This window comes from Ceratotherium simum, chromosome 8 (assembly GCF_057802395.1).
Source record: "Ceratotherium simum simum isolate JZ-2026a chromosome 8, ASM5780239v1, whole genome shotgun sequence".
Classification (NCBI taxonomy): Eukaryota; Metazoa; Chordata; class Mammalia; order Perissodactyla; family Rhinocerotidae; genus Ceratotherium; species Ceratotherium simum.
The window spans coordinates 58,576,087-58,597,552 of record NC_141907.1 but is presented as its reverse complement, the minus strand read 5'-3'; the positions used below and the strand labels follow the sequence as shown (position 1 = coordinate 58,597,552).

General features: G+C 35.1%; 1 protein-coding gene across 3 annotated transcripts in view; it reads left to right on the top strand.

Annotated features, from left to right (window-relative positions):
• Nucleotides 1-21,466, top strand: part of ADAMTS3 (ADAM metallopeptidase with thrombospondin type 1 motif 3) — a 265,978-nt gene that overhangs the window by 230,446 nt on the left and 14,066 nt on the right. For all 3 annotated transcript variants that reach the window (XM_087434422.1, XM_004419160.2, XM_087434423.1), the window contains exons 11-18: nucleotides 1,721-1,834; nucleotides 3,835-3,980; nucleotides 5,171-5,346; nucleotides 6,522-6,655; nucleotides 8,238-8,361; nucleotides 11,757-11,837; nucleotides 13,651-13,814; nucleotides 19,550-19,715. In XM_087434422.1, coding sequence (XP_087290548.1) covers nucleotides 1,721-1,834; nucleotides 3,835-3,980; nucleotides 5,171-5,346; nucleotides 6,522-6,655; nucleotides 8,238-8,361; nucleotides 11,757-11,837; nucleotides 13,651-13,814; nucleotides 19,550-19,715 — 1,105 coding nt within the window. The remainder of the gene's footprint in view (nucleotides 1-1,720; nucleotides 1,835-3,834; nucleotides 3,981-5,170; nucleotides 5,347-6,521; nucleotides 6,656-8,237; nucleotides 8,362-11,756; nucleotides 11,838-13,650; nucleotides 13,815-19,549; nucleotides 19,716-21,466) is intronic.

Sequence of the window (21,466 nt, the reverse complement as noted above, 5' to 3'; positions counted from 1 at the left end):
GAAACCAAGGTTGTCATGCTCTAAAACTTTATGTTCTGTTGCTCCCTTGGTGTTTGTGACCTTCAGAGATGACTTTTAAGCCTTAGATAGGTTGCTTTTTATTAGCTTGTTTGCCAGCATTCCATGTAGCTGTGACCATAGGGAAAGGTGGTGCTGGTATATTCTTATATGAGAATCATATAGATAGCATGCAGGTCAGGAATATGGGCTCCACAGTCAGACTGGATGGGTCATCAGGGCCTGAATCTGACACTTACTAAATGTGTGATTTTGAGCACCTTACTTAATCTCTCTGGCTTAGTTTCCTCAAGTGTAAGATGTAGATAAATGATAGTATTTATCTCATAGGATAGGTGTCAGGATTGAATTTGATAATGTAACCGAAGTGCTTAGCACAGTGCAGGCAACATAGTAAATGCTCACTGGAATTCGTTAAAGCTGGTCTTCTATGTGGCTATTCAGATTAGAGCCATGTTTCCTTAAATTTCCATGTTGATCTTTAGTAGTTCATGAAAAACAAAAGAAAGGAAGGGCTTTTTATATGTTGGAGCAAGCTTTATATGTTAGAGGAAGAAAAATAAGTATTTCATGGTACTGAAAAGAAGTTGATGTGCTGTTGAAATCTTCCATATGCAGATATCTACAGCCATTTCGTCTGTCTATAAGCTGTACACATCAGCTGCTAATTACCGGCATTAATGTTTTAGATCTGAGAATTCTAAAGCTTTGGCTCAATATCATGGAAAAGTACAATTGCTACATTAAGTAATAACAATTAGAACAAAAAACTCAGGTCCAAAATGAGTACTAATTAAAAAAAAAGCTGTGACTATAAGGCTGTATGTGGGTAATAGTGCTGTAGGTAATGAATATGTGGATAAACTGGTATTGATATTTTTAAAAAATCTATCTAAAGACTGGTAACATGTTTACAGTTAGAAAGAGAGCAGATGAGTAAAGAGCACGCACAAATATGTGTGTGTGCCTACATGTACATTTGGATATTGTAACATGGTGTTTTAGGAAAATAAAAAAATTCTTAAGAATGAGAAAACTAAGATTCTAGTCTGGCTCTGTTACTGTCTGTCTTGTAATCATAACTATAGCCTTACCTTGTAACCCATATTTCCCAGCCATTGATTGTTGTGAGGATCAAATACATGGAAAGTACTTTATAAACCACATGAGTATATTGTGATATTTTGTTACACCTGGAAGACGTTCTTTACATAGAAGGTTTGACAAATATTTTCTGTTTTTAGTCAGCTCATTATGATGGCAATTTTTATTATTTATACCTGACTAGTTCATTCCTACAGGGATAGAGAGAAGCCGTTTTGATAAGCTTGAGAGCTGCCAAAACCATTATAATAAGTTTTCATATTTAAAATATTCATAATAGTTACTAACTCTTTTAAAAATTCCAATATTGTCTATTTGAAAACCAGAAAAGAGAAATGGCATGCAGAAATATTAAAAGTCAACCAAAGAATTCCAGACAAATCATTGTTATTCATTGTTATTTTAGCAAAGCAGAATAAAAGTATTCTCTACTTGGAATTCTTAGGCAGTATTTTTTTCTTAACATGCCACGACTTTGACTATTAACTTGAAATTAAAATATCCAACAATCATGACATGAAGACACTGTATAGAAGATATTGTTGGTGCATGTCATGCCATCTGTATTCCACTGAGATTTTGGTTCTCTCTCTTCTAGTTCCGAACCTTTGACCCATGTAAACAGCTGTGGTGTAGCCATCCTGATAATCCCTACTTTTGTAAGACTAAAAAGGGACCCCCACTTGATGGGACTGAATGTGCTGCTGGAAAAGTGAGTGTATCTATTTATACGATGAAGATTTAAGATATGTTGCATAATAGTCACCTTTAAAAGTCTGGAAAATAATGAAAATAGCTGTATTGTCATTTTTATGAAAGCTATAGTACATGAGGTTTCAGTATGGTAATGCACTAACACTGTTTCCTAGAGCTGCTATAACAAGTTACCGCAAACTTGGTGGCTTAAAACAACAGAAATTTATTCTCTCAAAGTTCTGGAGGCCAGAAGTCCAAAATCAGTTTCACTGAGCCAAAATCAGTATGTGGGCAGGACCATATGCTTCCAGAGGCTATAGTGGGGAATCTGTTCCTTGTCTCTTCCAGCTTCTAGTGGCTGCCCGCATTCCTTGACTTGTGGCTGCACCACTCCAATCTCTGCCTCTGTGGCCACATTGCTCCCTTCTCTTCTGTGTGTGTAAACCTCCCTCTGCCCTCTCTTATAAGGAAACATGTGATGGCATTTAGGGCCCACCCGGATGATCCAGGATAATCTCCCCCTCTCAAAATCCTTAATTTAATCACATCTGCCAAGACCTTCTTCCAAGTAAGGTAACATTTACAGATTTCAGGGATTAGGACCTCACATCTCAGGACTACTGTTCAGCTTGCTACAGACAGAATAGGAAGCAGCAGCTCAGTGGAATATCTGGGCCCCTGGTAGTGGGATTTGATTTACTTGCTGGCGTCCCACTTGTGAAAGTTGTCCAGAAATAAAGTCATGTGAACTTATACAGAAGATTTGGCCTTGCTCCTTGGGGAACGATGCCCAGAGGTTTTAAATCTCAAGTTGTGCAGTCAGGTTCAATGCTCAGAAACTGGCCAGGTGCCAAGCTACACTACTCACGAGGGGAAAGATCACCGAACCCAAACAAAGGCATGTTAAGAACTCAAGTTGAAGAGCCTTGACTAGTTTGGAAATAAGATATTATAGACAGGACCAAAAGCTGGCAAAGAAGATTTACATAGCTTTTAGCTCTTTTAAGCTCTATTTTAAATGTATATAAACTGTACTTGCTATGAGAATTACAAGCATAATAATAAAACCTGCCATTATTTGTGTTTAAACTTTGTTAAGCACTGTGCTAAAAACATTACATACAGTGAGTTGCTTTGGGAAAATTCAGTATTACAAACTTGTGATTAAAAAAACAAGAGCAACAATGAGTTGATTCATTTTTACTTTATGAAAAAGATATCCTATAAATCAACTCTGAACATCCAACTTCCCTAAATATATTTGTATTATATTTAAATTTACCAAAGTTGAGTTTAAAGAAACACTTTTATTGTATGTAGTACAAAAAAGCAAATGAAAATGTTGAGAGGGAAAAGAACTAATACCTTTTGAGCACCTGCTATATGCTGGGCATGGTAAGCTATGTGCCTCTATAGTACTCCCATTTTATTACTTCCTGGTCAGATGGTCATATACTTCTCATGATCCTTTCCAGGCCCCAATTTTCCTCATCTAAAAGGTAAAGATCATGGAGCTGACATAGCTGTCTCTCAGAACCATTGTGAATGAAAATTTTTAAAAGTATATAAAAGTGCTTTGAAAGCTGGGTATGTTTGAATGTTATGTTAACTATTTTCTAAGTTAAGGCATATGTTTTCATGTCATTATTTTAAAGGGGAGTATATTGCCCTTAAGAACCCCAATAATATAGATAACGAGGGATGAAGGGTGGAATAGCACCTACTGTGCAAGTTGGGTGCTCAGATAATTCTTACTGACTGTGATACTGGTCGATGTGTCATTTGAAAACATGTCTGAATGTTAGTTTTTCATTTTAATGTTATACTTAAAAATGCACATCTAAATTACCCTTTGTATAGGGCACCTTATCATTATAATTGCTTTTGGATAACTTTAAATGCATTTTCATTTGAAAAAAAAAAGAAAGAAATGAAGCCCTTCAAATGGTGGTTCTTATATAACAACTTCAGCTTTACATGTGCGTAATTTGCATAATTGCCTTTCGTTTTCCTAAGTGGTGTTACAAGGGCCATTGCATGTGGAAGAATGCTAATCAACAAAAACAAGATGGCAATTGGGGATCATGGACCAAATTTGGCTCCTGTTCCCGGACGTGTGGAACTGGAGTTCGTTTCAGAACACGCCAGTGCAATAATCCAATGTGAGTAGAACTCCTGTAATTTTCGTTATTTTGGTTACAACCCCGGGTTATTTTTGGATAGAACTAGAAAATGCTTCAATATGATGTTATTAATATTCTGTTTCATGAAATGCATGTAAAATACAGAACATGAAAACTAAGGGCTTAAATGTCTGTTTTGGGTAACTCTCCCTTTATCAATCTTGTGAAGAGTAGTCAATGATGAAGGTGAGAGGCTCCAGTGAAGATTAGAGATTTTTGAAGAAATCGCTGTTTAGGAATATTAAGGAGCTGAGTGGGGAAAGCAGATTACTTTCTCTTAAGGCCTGGGCACTGTGGCTGTCAGGGCGGAGCAGCACCAACCACAGAGGCTCACCCACTCCAGGGTTAGGAGAGGAATGCTTCAGAGCAGGGCACAGAAGAATGGAGAAGGAAAGCCAAGGAACTATGGGGGGAATGTTATCCATTCGTTCACTCAGACTAAATTGACTGAATCCCTATTGTGTGCCCATCAAACTTTATTTTCTCAAGGAAAAAATAACTGAAATATTAAACTTAGGGCATTCTTCCTTGTCTAGGGTTTAACATGTGAGCAGCTCCTTCTGTCTGTCTCTGTCAGCAGGATGGCTCTGAGCCAGTCTTTTATAAAGACTGAGTGTGTCACATACCTGTCTTGGCAGGAAGAGATGATGGTGGTATTAGTAGAAGTAGCAAAAACAATAAAAATTATAGTAATAAGAGCAGCTAAGGTTTACTATGAGCCATGGTCTGTTCTGTGTTTAAAATATGTTAACTCATTTAATCCTCTCAGTTTTTTCTAAGGAAGACAGGATTTTTATTTGCATTTTGCATATGAAGAAACTGAGGCATGGAGCTGTGGTCCAAGTTCCTTGGGTTGCATCTACACATTTTATACATGATAGAAAATATAATTTTCCTGAGTCCATATATATGTTATTTCTTTATATACTTTCACCATGCATTTAAAATATACTGTTTGAAAAGGTGATTTAAATTGAGTTTGGGATTTTTTCCCCCATCAGGGAGAGGATACTGCTTTTGGGAAGGGATTAAAATTAGGAAGTATGAGTTCATTCACTTGGTGTTGGCAGCTTAGAAGCTCTGGCTTTCTGCCCTCAAGCACTGTGTCTGCAAGCTTCCACTGCTGGACTAGGGCCAAAAGACCTTTTTAAATGTTGTCTTTTCTTTAGGCCCATCAATGGTGGTCAGGATTGTCCTGGTGTTAATTTTGAGTACCAGCTCTGTAATACAGAAGAATGCCAAAAACACTTCGAGGACTTCAGAGCACAGCAGTGCCAGCAGCGAAACTCCCACTTTGAATACCAGAATACCAAACACCACTGGTTGCCATATGAACATCCCGACTGTGAGTAGACACCCGCTCTTTTCCTGCTGTGTGGTGGTTACTTAGAGTTTAAGCTTTGTCAACACCAATCCCTTGGACTCTTGATCCCTGTTTGGTAACTTAGAAAACTTGGTGCTTATAGGGGTAAGTCCTGGGTTTCCAATAATAAGGCTAACGTACTCCTTTCTCAAGAGGGGTGAGAATTGTGGAATAGTTCCTGGCAAGCAGCACTACCACCACTGCTACTGAAAAGGCCAGTGGAAAGCAACGCATGGGAGAGAAATTGAGTTTCCTTATTCAGCTGAAATCCCTCTACTAGGAAATGCTTTCGGAATGTAGTGATGTTTCCTTTCTGAGTAATTAGAGAAAAATATGATTCTTTTACAATTGATTCAGGAACAAGAAAAAGACCATTACTTAGTAATAAAAGTCACTTCATAACCTTTTACTTCTGTACTGTACACTAATTGTTAAAAAATACACTTGGAAATTCCCTTTTAGAGTTTCAGTTTTACCTCTGAATTTTCCGTTAAATGTGTTCAAATAGGAACTTCTTGCCATATTTCTTCTTTGCGTGAATAAAAGTAAATAATTACATGATTATCATGTGATATAATACACTGCAGAGTTCATTTTAAAAGCTGCTTTGAAAGAAAGATGTATACATGTAGGAATAAAAGTTTCACTGCATTAAAAAGAAATGAATTATTTTGATCTGTTTTGGTGGAGCAAGCTACATAAATTATATTAAATTTAATTAATGAGATCCTACAAGAGGCAAAAACTATACTAGGTCATTGGGTCAAATTAAAGAAAAACTCTTTGAGTGCTGTAAGCGTCACTAAAACTAAATTGGTTCTGAATTCAAGTTCGTTGAAGAGCTGTGGTTAAATCTAGGGCTGCCTTACAACCTGATTTGCCTGGGACAGTCCCAGTTTATACATATTGGCCCTGTGTAATTATTACTAGAACTCCTTTTCAAAAGTATCCCAGTTTAGATGTCAAATCATATGGTTGCCCCAGCTAAAACAAATGTGCCAAATATGCATACTTTTCCCCTACTCTTTATTTATTTATACAATATTTTGTTTTCAGGAAACCACGTTGAAACTTTATATTTTAAAAATAAAATAAACTCTACTGTTGAAATATACCATTTTATATACATAGTTGATTTAATCCTCCATTTTATGCAGCCAAAAAAAGATGCCACCTTTACTGTCAATCCAAAGAGACTGGAGATGTTGCTTATATGAAACAGCTGGTGCACGATGGAACACGCTGTTCTTACAAAGATCCGTATAGCATATGTGTGCGAGGAGAGTGTGTGGTGAGTTCAAATTGCTTTCCCAAAAGCTTCCTACTGTATTGGGCAAATCTACTTTTACTCTCATTCATCTGCATGGTTTCAAAATTTTTTAACTCTTTCTAACCTGTGAAATCATATTATAATGAGAATCTATGACTAGTTCAGTAGCTAAACTAAATTTGGGAGAAATTGCACTTAATAAAATCAAACTTTGGTCACTGGTGGAATCAAGATTTAAATATGGTTTTCCCAATTTCCAGCCAAATGGCTTTTCTAAGTTACTCTGGTGCCTCTAGGCTGGGAATACAACTTGGGAACAATGCCTTTGCTTTGAGTATTTTACTAGTAGCCATCTGCTATTAAAATACAAGGTCTTTGAAAAAATTTTTTAAAGATTCAATGCTAAATGTATTTTATCTTTTGTTTAAAAGATAATAGAAACTTCTCTTTCTCTCTCTCTAACCTTCCAGTTGATTCTAAGTTTAAACGCTGAATTCCATATCACAACCAAAGTAGTGAAGATGCAAAATGGTTTTTTGCCCCATTTAATCTTTTTAAAAAAATGCAGTTTATTTTCTTGTTCATGTTCACAAGTTAAATTGATATGAAATTAACCTTATTGACTGAACACATTACTTCTGTTTCCTTTTCACTTCAGCACAACTGAAGTGTTATATTAATGAATCTCAAGTATGCGGATGCCTCATAGTTGAACTAAAATTTCCTTACAAGTAGAATCTGTGTTTTGTTCATCTTTTACCTCCCATAGTATCCAGTGCATTCAATAGACGTGTTGTCATTATTTTCTCTGCCCACTTTCATCCCAAACTTATGAGTTCAATGGCCTATCATTTATCATCCTATACTGATTTACATTAAGGACCTGCCCCAGTTCAGAAAACCTTCAGTAGTTCCCTGTTAAATTAATGTGAAAATGTAAACTCTTGCTAATATTCAAGACCTTCCACAGCCTGTGCTTTGCAAATCTTTCACTGTTCTTCCCTTATCATACAACACTAACCTTCCATTGGTTTAAATACTGTTCTCTGAACCCTCTTTCCATGAACATACAACTTCCATGGCTCCATTCTAATCCCTCTGCATTCTTGAAATGCCATTCCACACTCTCTGTTCCTCCGGGCCTATGAAAATTTCTGCCACCGTGCTTCTGTGAAGTTTTGTCTCAAATCCCTAACCAACTTGTAAAGCTTGTACTAATGTACAACTCACGATTTTATTATTCATCTTTATAAATGTGAAAGCAACAAGGGAAAAGCTCCGTCCTACCTTTTTGCCTCCTCACCATCAACTACAACATCTATGCTTAATAAACATTTGATTTGATGATTATGACCGTGTATGATGGGGTAAATACTTCATTAGACTGGGGGAAATTTATCCTTTATTACCTAGAGCGCAAGTCACTTGATTTCATAATAGTTCTTTAAAATATTGAGGTATAAAAGTCAGAGCTAGAGTGAAAGTTTGGTGCAGACTGCCAGAGTGTGGGCTCATGATTGAACAAATGCTTCATCATTCTCCACCATGCTGACCTTTACTTGGCACATTAAAATTAGCCACATTTAACATCTTCTCTCCCCAGAAAGTGGGCTGTGATAAAGAAATCGGTTCTAACAAGGTTGAGGATAAGTGTGGTGTCTGTGGAGGAGATAATTCCCATTGTCGAACCGTAAAGGGGACATTTACCAGAACACCCAGGAAGCTTGGTAAGATGAGGTCTCTCGTGAATTTAGTATCCTTCTCTATGATTTGTATATTTTGAGACGACTTCTTTTAGGAATGCAGCGTTTTCTCTATAAACATAACAAAAAATTAGCTGCTGATTTATTTTTATTCAGATTACCTTTTAAGGAACAATTAAAAAAAAAATTTGGAATCCATACTCCATAGCATCCATGATGAAAAATTATCTACTAAATTTAGATAAGGAAAAAATAAAATCAATATCAATTGTAGTAGACACAATCTGTTTTTGTTTTATTTTGTGTTTTTAATAAATGCATTAGACCAAATTATTAACATTGATGCTTATTTTGAATTTTTTCTTGCATATAAATTGTTGATAAGTTAAAAAAAATAACAAAACTTTAAATACAACTTTTAAAATATTACATTAGTTTTGCTTCTTTTATTTTAAAAGTGAACAAGTTTATTCTACTTATGAATTTAGGGTCCATATTTCACATAATTTTTAAAATTTTATATTAAACAAAACTGAGGTACAACCAGAAAATGAGGCAAGGTATAATTGCTTATGTGTGTGAACTTTTGTGCTTGTATGACCTGAATTTAGGCATGTGGTGAAGGTTCAGATGGAAAAGAAAGCACAAATAATATGCAAAAAGTATTAGCAGTTTCATAACTATTCACTGGAATTTTCATAAAGGATTTGGATACGAACATTTATTATTAAATAATTTTCTGAGTTTATAACAAATATTACTCAGTTATTCAATAAGCATATATTGGGCAAATGTTTCTGGGAATTCAGCATTTAAAGATAAATTTGATGTGATGCTTCCCTTGAGAAGCTTCTCTTACATCATCCAAAACACAGTTTGTATAGTGTCCTACAGAATGATTGAAAACAAAATAAAACAAAACAAAAACAAAGAAAGAGATTTGGTTAACTTTGAGCACATTGTCATGGCAATAATTATCCCTTCTACAAGAAAAGAAAGCGTAAAAAAGTTACTCTTCATCCAAATGGAATAGTTCTCTTAGTTCTTTTTACTCCCATTATACCTCAGCTACCCAGCTCAAACCAACTCCACACATAGCAGCTTTGTTCTTTGATATATTTAGAGGGGCAGAGCTAGGTGACTATATTCTAATGTGTTTTTCTTAGGCATTTCTACTCTAGTTACTAATGTCTTTGCTATTCCTGTGTGATAATTGACTATGTTTTGTACTTTGAAAATTGTTAAAAAGCAAATATTGCCATTTCTGGCAGATTATATTATTTTAATAAAGCAAACAGAATTAGAATTATATATGTTTATTATGGTTTTGCAGAGTAACATGGAATTTTCTCCATCTTATTGTGAAATAATTTACTGTGCTTTCTTTATTGCAATTATATATTATTCTTTTAGGTGTAAATCATTCATATTGTTTTATTTCCTGAGTGAATTAATGTAAAGAAAAAGGTTTTTGCCATAATCGTTCATTCTATATTATGTGTGATATAAGGTAGTGATACTTTTTTTCAGGTACCTCAAAAATTATGCTAAACCTGTGAATCAAGGTCAGTAAGAGCAGAAGAAAGCTTTCATCAGTCGTACAGATTCAAACTGTTCCAAGATAATCTAACATCCATTTCTTTGCACTAATGTTGTCATCATAGTCATTCAATAGACTAATTAACCTTTTCCAACAGGGAAACATTTAAGCAAGAGGTGCCATAAAGAATTCAAGTTACTGGAAAATGAAATCTGCAAGTATTCAACTTCAAATCACCTATATCATTTCTCATTCACGCTTAGTCTTACTTTCATTGACTATTAACAGTTTATTGGCATTAGCTAACTATTATAAATGCATTTGACTTCAACATATAAAATTACAGAACATTTTTTATATTCTACCTAACAAAATATATATGGCTTGTAGTATAGTCAATGAAACAGCAAGACTTTGAAAAACATGAAACCTCCACTAATTAAAGACATTCTATTTAAGGGAAGACAAGAGGCGCCTTCACTTTACCCAAAGGAGCTCGTAATATTTCTCTTGCTGAAACAAGGGAAGCTAAAAATGTACTGGGTAAGTTGTAGCAAACTGCAGAAAGATGGGCATCCATAAATGGCATCAAGCTGTTTTGCTATACTTGGCATCTTAAGCATGTTACTTCTAGCCACTGCATACTCGGGCAAACATGGTACATTTCATGTACCGGACTTTACCCCAGCTCAGAAGCTGAAAACCCTGACCCCAAAATGACCTCTCCATTTAGTTAAGACATTAACAAATATTGTGAAAACAATTAGGTAAATCTACCCATAGGTAAATAGTAGTCATCCATATACAAATGACAAAAAACATGTTTCTTTCCAATACCATCAGCAATTGTGTATTTATAACTGAACATCTGTCAAGATTCACCCTATAGTAAATGAATTGGATGTTTCATAGTGCACTGAAGGTGTAAGTTGCATAACCTTACTATATTTATTTATTTTTGATGGAAATGAGATAAAACATCTTGGTCTCTCTATTTGCCCTGAGTATTGTTGATTTATAGTTAGGATTTTAATTCTAAGTGATCTTAAGATAATTTTTAGGACATGTGACTAATACTAAAAAGGTTTGTTACATGAGACATTGACTATAATAGGATTGATATGTGATTTTAAAACCTAAGGCAACCCATTAAGCATATTGGTTTTCTTATTTCTGGATTAGAAGTTTGAGGTTAGGGTGCATAAAGTCAATGCATGACGTAACTTGCAAACATTTAGCAACCAAATGGTTTGGTCAAATCTACAACATATATTTTAAAACATTCTCATTATAAAACTGTTTAAAGCTTTAACATTAATTACTGATCATAAGAACAATGAAAACTACTCATTGATTTTTCTTTTGTAATTTCTTTAGACTAAAGCAGGCTTTTAAATATGAAGATGTTTCATTAATTAGAATTTTAGTTATCTATACTTGCCACGTAGGCTTTTAAAATAATATAAAGACAGATAAAATATCTCAAGAAGTTTACCAACTAAGTACACTAAAAATTGGCCACACTTCAAAAGGGTGATTTAGAAAGCTAAAATCACAGAGAGAGACAGAGGAAAAGTATAGTATTTGCCTGAATTGTTGTGGACATAATTTATAGGTCAACACAAGGTAAATGACTGATAGGTTGGAAACAAGATTAACTTTTTCCATCTCTTTAATGAAAAAAAAAGTTTCCTCTAATCTCGTGTCAGATGTCACAAAAGCTACCAAAGCTTTGAAGTTAATTTCTGAAACTGCTTCTTTCGGTTTATGGATGCCCTCTTCTGCCTGCAGGAGCAGTACAAATGTAATGCTCAACTAACTGTGGTTGTTGCTTGTGTTTTCTTCTTTGCTTCCTCCAATATTTACTACACATGCAAAGGGTACCTTAAGATGTTTGATATACCCCCTGGTGCTAGACATGTGTTAATCCAAGAAGACGAGGCTTCTCCTCATATTCTTGGTAAGTGTTCTTGTCTGCTGGCTCTGCTTTAACATGCATTTAAACATAGAAATGTTAAAGAAATCATATATATATATATAGATATATATATGTGCATAGATGTGTGTATATATGTATATATGTGTGTATGTATACATAGATATGCAAGATTCAAAATTATATATAAACGTATTATTATGTGGTTTTTGTTGGTCATTTCTCTCACCTATTCTTTTTTTAAAGCAAGTATTCAAAAATAGAGCTTTACTTTGTGGTGAAACCTGAGTTGTTTCATTATGACATGAAGAAAAAAATCATTGGCATTAAGTTTGACAACTTTGTATTTGTTATGCATTTTTGCTCTGTGTTGGGGGATGAGAAAAATAAATAGATTAATAAAATGCACTAAATTAAGGAATAATATCAGAAAAATTTGCCATATTTATGTTGACAAATTAGTTCTGATATTTTGATTGATGCCATACTGTAGACTTTTCCTTACTTTTATTGCATTTTAAGCTCTTTGACTGAAAAGCAACCACATGTGAATTTTACTAGTCTAATGAAAATTTTCCTAATATCTGTTATGTGTCAAGTTCTGACTGGCGCATGCAGATCCATTTGCATGGCTGTTTATACTTTCCAAAACTAGATTCTTTTTCTCATTTACAAAAGGATCATGCAGAAATGTCACTTTAAAGGGTTTATATTCACAGTGTATGTACAAGTGTAAACATAACTTTCACATATCCCTTGACCTATTAAAGCAAAATCTAAGAAGATTTCTGAAACTAAGGTGTCATCGGTTAACCTCATGAAAATTTGTAGCAAATTGTTTTGTTTTTAATGTGTGACTTAAAAAAATGAATTGTTTTATAGTGTTCCGTAGAATTGTTTGTTTGTTTTTAGTATTTAAATTATATTCACTACTAGATTTTACATCAGTCTAGCAGTTAGCAGAAAGTAGTTCTTTCTCCAGTAATTAAAATTCCTTATTTTTCATCCTAGAATTCAGGTTATTATTTCTGGAAAAATGAAACTAGTTTAAAAGAGCAAGAGGAATAAATGTATTTAACTAAAATTACTCATGTTTTTGACACATTATCAGTAATGGTAATAACTTAAAAAGTTTTATTTTCTGACTTACCATTATATGCTGATAAACACCTCTAAACTTTAAAATTCTATTTGTTATTTTTTTATCCATTAAAGAAAGCATTTTATTTTATAATATATAGTAGATTTATTACATATTAAGAATTCTATCACCAATAAGTAGCTTTTCCCAGCCATAGAAGTAGGTGATGGGGCCTAGGAATTTTACCATAAGAACTGATTGCTTGTTGACCTAAAAATTAGGTCTACCTTGTTGGGTACCTATAAATATTTTGACTAACTTGAAAGAGATACACAGTAAGGTAAAGAAGCCATATATGTTATATGCTGTCCTAGCATAAATGATTTGTATTAATTATTGTAGAAGTATCCATTATTTTAAAAATATTCCTAGCTTTCTGAGGAAATATATAGGATGAGTGAGTTAGAAATTGTTAATCTCTTTGCCGATATTTTCAGATGGGAACATCTGCTAATTTTTATATCCTATTAAACCATCTTGCCATTGTTTTTGACTAGTTAGGAATGCTTCTTGAGGATTTTGAGTGCCTAATGAGGGAAATGGGAGTCATGTCAGAACTACCACTCATTTTGATTGCTTTGATGCTAATAAACATGGTCTTTGACTTATGGAAGGGGGTAGACTTACTATGGATCTTCAAAGCTGTTAATATAATAAAATAAAATCTATGTGGGTTACTCATCTTCCTTCCTTTAGCTATTAAGAACCAGGCTACAGGCCACTATATTTTAAATGGCAAAGGAGAGGAAGCTAAGTCACGGACCTTCATAGATCTTGGTGTGGAATGGGATTATAACATTGAAGATGACATTGAAACTCTTCACACCGATGGACCTTTACATGATCCTGTCATTGTTTTGGTATGTGGCATTACAGGCTCACTATATAGTTGGTTTGGTTTATAATTTTATAATTAATTTATCTGAAAATGCTTTTACCTCAAACACTGAATATTTAGTTGCTTGTTTTTTATGGATACATTTGTCTGTCCCTCTCTACTTTTTGTACAATTTTGTCATATATTTTATTATATATACATTATAAACTGAATAATACAGCATTATGATTTTTGACTTTAGTGATAAGTTATTTTCCAAAGATAAGAAAAGAAAAAATAGATTTTTATATTTACCCACATATTTACCATCTCTGATGCTCTTCATTCTTCCCTGTAAATCTGACTTTCCATCTAATATCATTTACCTTCGATATAAAGAACATCCCTTAGCATTTCTTGTGGTGTGGGTGTGCTAGCAAAGAATTCTTTCAACTTTCAATGATCTGAAAATATCTTCATTTCACCCTCGTTCTTAAAGGATACCTCCACTAGATATAAACTTTTTGGTTACTAGTTTTTTTTTTTTTCTTTTGGCACTTTAAAGATGTTTTGATGTTACTGTAGGGAGTTCAAGGAATTTGGGGGCTGATCAAGGAAACAGATATGACCATGAGGTGGCAGTAGCACACACAAGTTTTATTTGGTGACACCTTAGCAGGTTGGCATGCGGAACCACCATCAGGAAGGAAACAAGGGCAAGGGAACTAGTGAGGGAGAGGGCAATTCGAAAGGGGATTTATGCATCCAGGTGAGGTCACTCAGCAGCACAGCGGGGAGTCTCTGGGTCTGAGAGTTCCAAAGGGCAGCAGCAACAGCCTGGGGTCCTTCTAGCCACAATCTTATTTACAGTTTGCAGATGTTGGGTGCAATTTCATAGGGGTATGCAAAGCAAGCAGGCTCTAAGTGGCTAAAAATATTCTTGTTTGGGCCACATTGAAAACAACTGGATATGTAAAATTTTGAGTTTGTTACTAGCAGGCTTTTGAACTAAAGGGTCTCAGCCTACTGTGAAGAAATAAACAACCCAGGGGCCCATATACAGGAGCCATCTTTGACTCGTTTATGTAATATTTGTCTTCTGGAATCCATCATTTATGATGAGAAGTCAGCCTTGTTTATATTGCTGCCCTGTATGTAAATTGTCCATTTTCTCTGGCTGCTTTTTAAAATTTTCTCTTTATCTTTTTGTTTTGTTTTGTTTGTTTAACAGTTTGACTGTGATAGGCTTAGTTTGTGGTGTTCTTTGTATGTATCCAGCTTGGGGTTCACCAAGCATCTTGGCTCTGTCAGTTGGTGTTTTTCACCAAATTTGGGTTAATTTTCCATTATGTGTTCAAGTTTGTTTTTCCCCCCCATTGCTCACTTCTGTACTCCTAGGACTCATTTTCATGTATGTTAAACCAGTTGAAATTGTTCCATAAGTTTCTTAGAGTTTGTTCATCCTTTCATAATCTTTTTTTCTCTGTTCTTCAGGTTGCATAATTTCTATTCATCAGTGTTCAAATTCACTGAATGTGTCTTACATGGTCTCCAACTGTTGTTGAGCCTACCAAGTAAATTTTTCATGTTAGATGATATAATTTTCTTTTCTACAATTTATATTTGCTTCTTCTTTTTTGTTTCTGTTTTTTTAATAATTTCCATTTCTCTTCTGAGATTTCCATATGTTTTCACTTGTTACATCTAACTTCTCCTTTAAGTCCTGTGTCTTCCTGTTGTTTGGTTCTATGGGCTAATTTTTTTCCCCTTGATTATGAGACACATTTTCCTGCTTCTTACAATTTTTTATTGTACACTGGATATTACAGATGGTAAGTTGTAGGGCGTTTGGTTTACGTTGCCCTCCTTACAGGCTGCTGGGTTTACTGTGTCTGCAGTTAAGTTATTATCAGTTCCTCCTGATCCTCGACGCCTGGCTTACTCTTCGTTAGGGCTGATCTATTTTAGCTTTTGTCCTTATTCTTATGGCATGGCCTTTTTGGTGCCTTAACTGAATACCTAAAGTGTTAGTGATGCCTCTTTACTCTGGCTGGATAAGAACTCCTATGTCTTTCAGACCTGCCTGACCTCTGGTATCTCTGTCCCACTCCCAGCCCTGCAGCAGTCACTCATTGGTACACAGCATGGTGTCTTGGCCTGGGCATGCACAGACCAGCCCTGTGTAGGACCCATGCAGCCTTCTAGGTCACCTCTCTATACAGCTCCCTCTCCTTTAGGGCTCTGCCCTGCAAGTTCCAAACTCTGCTCTCCAACTCCTCAGCTCGGTGAGACTGCTGTCTCGGCATGGGTTCCTGCTCCCTGTGCTGGGCCCCAGAACCTGGCCCTGTTAGCAATCCAGGACCTGCGTGTTTCTCTTCTCACAGGAATCATTGCCTTTTCTGCCTTATTCATTGCCAAAAGAAAAGTTCTCTCATATGTTCTGTGCAGTCTTATTGTTTTTTATATCAGGAAGGCAACTCGATTACTCCCTCATGGATGAAAGCAGAAGAGATCTACTCAATTTGAAAAATATTGTTGGATTCTGTATACAAATATTTATTGGATTCTCTATAAAAAATATTATACTAATCTAAAACAAAATCTTCTCACTCAATTCCAAGGTTTTTTTTCTTTGACAATTATTTCCCTTTGGTGAAGTATCTGTTCAAATCTTTTGCCCATTGTTAAAGTAGGTTGTTTTTTTGTTTTTGTTGAGTTTTAAGAGTTCTTGATATATACTTGATATAAGTCCTCTGTGGAATATATGATTTGCAAATATTTTCTTCTAGTCTAGAGTTTCTTTTCCTTCTCTTAGCAGTGTCTTTCACAAAGCAAAATATTTTAACTTTACTGAAGTCTAATTTATCAATTTTTTCTTTTATGTATTAAGATTTTGGTGTTATGTGATTTTTTGCTTAATCCAAGTTCAAAATCTTTTTCCTTTGTTTTGGTAAAACTCTTATAGTTTTACATTTTTCATTTAGGTTTATGAACCATTTTGAATTAATTTTTATATAAATTTTGTATGATATGTTAGGTTTTTATTTTTGCATATGGATGTCTATATTATCTGTTGCCGCATGACAAATTACCCCAACTTAGTGCCTAAACACAAAGCAACATTTATTATCTCATAGTTTCTGTGCATCAGGTATCTGGGAGCAGTTTAAACGGCTAGTTCTGGTTCAGGGTATTTCATGAGGCTGCTGTCAGCTGTGCCGACAGTCACCTTAAGACTCAACTGGGGGGCCGGCCCTGTGGCTTACTGGTTGAGTGCGTGCTCTCTGATGCTGGCGGCCCGGGTTCGGATCCCGGGCGCGCACCGGCGCGCCGCTTCTCTGGCTATGCTGGGGCCGCGTCCCACGTACGGCAGCTGGAGGGCTGTGCAACTATGACATACAACTATCTGCTGGGGCTTTGGGGTGAAAATAAATAAATAAATCTTTAAAAAAAAAAAAAAAAAAAAAGACTCAACTGGGGAAAATCTGCTTTGCGGCTCAGTCACATGGCTGTTGAAAGCCTCAAAAGGTTGCTCCCAAGCTTTTTCATATGGCGGCTGGCGGGCCTTGGTTCCTCACTATGTGAGCCTCTACAGTGGCTCTAACGTGTCCTTGTCACATGGCAGCTAGCTTCCATTAGAACGAGGGATTCAAGTGAGAGAAAAAGTGAGAGAGCATAACCAAGACAGAAGTCAGTCTTTTTTAAGCTAATCTTGGAAGTGACATCCCATCACTTCTGCTGTTGTCTGTTTGCTAGAAGCAAGTCACTGAGTCCAGCCCACACTGAAGGGGAGAGAAATTGAACTCCACTTATCGAGAAGGAAAGTATCAAAGGATTTGTGGACATATTTTTAAAGCCACTACAATGTCCAGTTGTTTCAGCATCAATTTGTTGAAAAAACTGTCCTTTCTCCATTAAATTGTCTTTTCATCTTTGTCAAAAATTAATTGTCCAAATTTATGTCGTTTATTTCTGGACTCGCATTCTGTTCCATAAGTTAGATAATTTTATAGCAAAAATAGATATTAATCGAAGTTTTGTTTAGAGTATTTTAAGTTTGAATGATTGGAGATCAGAAGCTCTATTTCACTCTTATATAATTACACTATGTGCTTTTCTCCAGCGGCACAGGTATCTGGTCTCAGGTCCCTGCCGCTTAACCGCCCCAATAGACTGCCTCAAGGCTTTGTCCACTGAAGGTGGTGTGCCCACAGGGAGCGACGTGGGCTGCAGATATAAGAAGATTTGTAGCTGGGACGGGGGGTTGTGGGCAAGCAGTGCTCTATCATCGTGACCTCGCTAAGGGACGGGAACCCCAGGTTAGGAGCCCAGGAGCACGGCTGCCAGGCTGTCTGGGGCTGAAAGCATTAGACGTCTGGCTAGAGAGTTAAGGGTCGGTGCTCAATTTTTAATGCTGTTTTGAAAACAAAGACTAAGGGAAAAAAGAGAACAGAACCCATATAACCAAATCCTTCATCCTAGTGGGTTTAGTATCACCCGATTTCGTAAACAAAAGCTGTTTCTAAAAGTTTAGTTTAAAATACTAATGGATTGCACATTTCTCCCTTTGTATAATTGGTATAATCTTGTAAAAGCTACATGAAAGTCAATAAAAACTTTTTTTAGAAAAAGAGTGCTTTGCCCTAAACAAAATTAAAAAACAAATAAAAAAACTGAGAATATATTTGCAATGCTTATTATAAAAAAGGATTAATATCCTTATTGCAGAGATTATTTAGGAAAAAAGGTATGTTTACCAATAAAAAAAGAGGACAAGACAGGAACATGCAAAGTACAGCGGACAGAGTACAAGTGACTAATAAACTTACGAAAATTGTCAATTAAATAGCAATTAAAACAATAATCTTTGGCCCATTCAATTAACAAAGATTAAAATTATGTAATACGTAGTGCTGAATGGGGGTATTTTCATATACTCTTATCTTGAAAGTAATAATTGTTCTAACTATTCTGAAAGGCCATTCACTAGTCTGTTATAAGAACTATAAAAAGTGTTTGTACTCTTTAGCCCTCAAACGAAAATCAGAAATCACCGCAAAGGAGGGGACAAACTCTAATCAATACAATATTCATTAATAAGTAAATGGTTGAATAGTGCATACTACCTTTAGAGTTAAGCACTATGCTGATATTTAAAAGTATGTTTTCAAAGAATATTTACTATCTTGGGAAATGTGCATGACACATTAAGTGAAGTAAACAAGGCCAGAGAAGCATGTATGTGTATACACACACACAACACACACACACACACACAACAATATGCAAATATCTTGAAGCTATATCCCAAAATAGTAAAAGAGACTTTGGTTTTCTCTGGTTTGGTAGAATTATGGATGATTTTTATGTCCTTTATGTTTTTCCATAATGTATATACTTTCTGGAAGGAACATTATTATTGGTGCTATCATAACAAAACAGTTTATTTTAAAGAGTAATTTTTAAATGCACTAAGGAGATATATAACTTAAGGAAGTCTACAGTGAATTGCATTGTAAAGTTATTATTTTTATAGTACAATCTCTTACTCCTCAGTGTACGTATTTTTTCTGTTTTATGGTTGAAGTTTTATATATTTGCAATTTTTTCTTAAACAAGGCACACTTGCACTTTAGTTGTAAAAACATTATATTTTTAGAAACTACTTGAAAGTCTTCCAGTTTTAATAAGAGAAATAGTCTGAAGTATTTGTAATTTTTCATTCAAAGTTTAAAGCTCTCTCAAGTGATTTACATATCTATTTCGTGTGTATGTTAGATTATACCTCAGGAGAACGATACCCGCTCTAGCCTGACATATAAGTACATCATCCATGAAGACTCCGCACCTACAATCAACAACAACAATGTCATCCAGGAAGAATTAGACACTTTTGAGTGGGCTTTGAAGAGCTGGTCTCAGTGTTCCAAACCCTGTGGTGGAGGTAACAATTGAACACATTTGTTACATTAAAATGTAATTCATATAAAAGCCAATCTTCTTGCTTCTACTTTCAGGATTGTCTCTAATTGAGGCCACAATCTGAGAAATACCAAACATACCAACCAAAACATAGATACAAAACATTTTTACTGAAATATCTGAATCTACAAAGAATAGGAATCCATTCATCACAATGGTAGAGCTTCTTAAAATCCTCTTGCCCTTTCCCTTTGGTTTCTTTATGTCTGACGTTTATGTGGTGGTACCTTAAACACTTTATTCTTCCCAAACTCCAGAACTCTCCCAAATTCAGTGTCCTCTGGTTCTCACTTTTCTTCTTCTTAACTTTTTCTTTCCATATCTATGCATTTATTTTCTATCAATGTTAATAATAAAAGAGCTATTCCTTACATAGCACTATGTACCAGATACTGTTTTAAATGCTTTACATATTAATGCATGAGTACTCACAGTGGTTCTATGAGACTGGCAATATTATTATCTCTATTGTACTTACTGATGGGGAAACTGAAGCACAGGGAAGATAAGTGTCTACCCAGGGGATAAGATACAAACCCAAGTGGTCTAGTTTCTGAGTACATGCTCTTACTACGTTATGCTGCCTCTCTGCCCTCTCTAGAGTAGATCCATTAAGCTGTTCTCAGAGATTCTCAATTTCTCCCATCATCTGTTCCTCTAGTTCTGAACAACAAATGCTTCAGAACTGAGCTAGCCTAACAATTACTCCAGAACTGAGCCAGCCTAGACAGAATTCTCCCCAACAGACAGGAGAAGGTGAGGGACTCTCACAATAATGATACTGAATAATTGAGAACAAAAAATTATTCATAGTAAGGAATGCCTGGGTAAGCCATTTATTTTATAATTTTAAATTCAAGGATGTATTTCTAAAGTGTGTTTTTTTTGGAGGGGGCATAAAATGTTTTTAGTTAATTTAGAACAACCTTTATCCATTACAAGATGCTTATTTAATTTGGAGCCTCCCTTCTGCTGCACCCTCAGCATCTACTTGGTCACGAGATTTGTCAGATACACCTTTTTATTATCTACCATATCTATTTCTTCCTCACCAGGCTTCTTTCACAATTTTGGAATGGAAGATTATTGTGAAAGTCTCTTAACTAGTCAACTAGTTTTGATTTTTTCTCTTCCTTCATTTCCAGGATAATCTTTCTTGAATGAATGAATAAATGTATGAATGAATGAGTAGAATTACATTATTTCCCTGATTCAAATCCTCAGTCTCCTAATGTGTTACCTTGAAGACACAACATAATTTATGTAGTATTCTTACTAAAAGTGAATAACCTGAATCTAATCATTAGGAGACAATTAAATAAACCCCAATTGGGCAACATTTTACAAAACAACTGGCCTGTACATCTCAAAAATATTAAATATAAAAAGAGGCTCAGAAACTATTCCTGATTAATTCCATGACGATTAAATGCAGTACATGATCCTTGATTGGAAAAACATTGCTATAAAGAATATTATAGGGACAATTGACAAATTTTGAATATGGTCTGAATATTAGATAATAGTATTATATCTGTGTTAAATATCCTGATTTTAAGAATTATATTGTGACTAGGTAAGAGAATGTGTTTGTTACGAGCAATATGCTGCAGTATTTAGATGTGAAGCATCAGGATGTCAGCAACTTACTCTCAAATAGTTCAGCAAAATTATATATTATATATCAAAATATATGTATATCATATATATAAA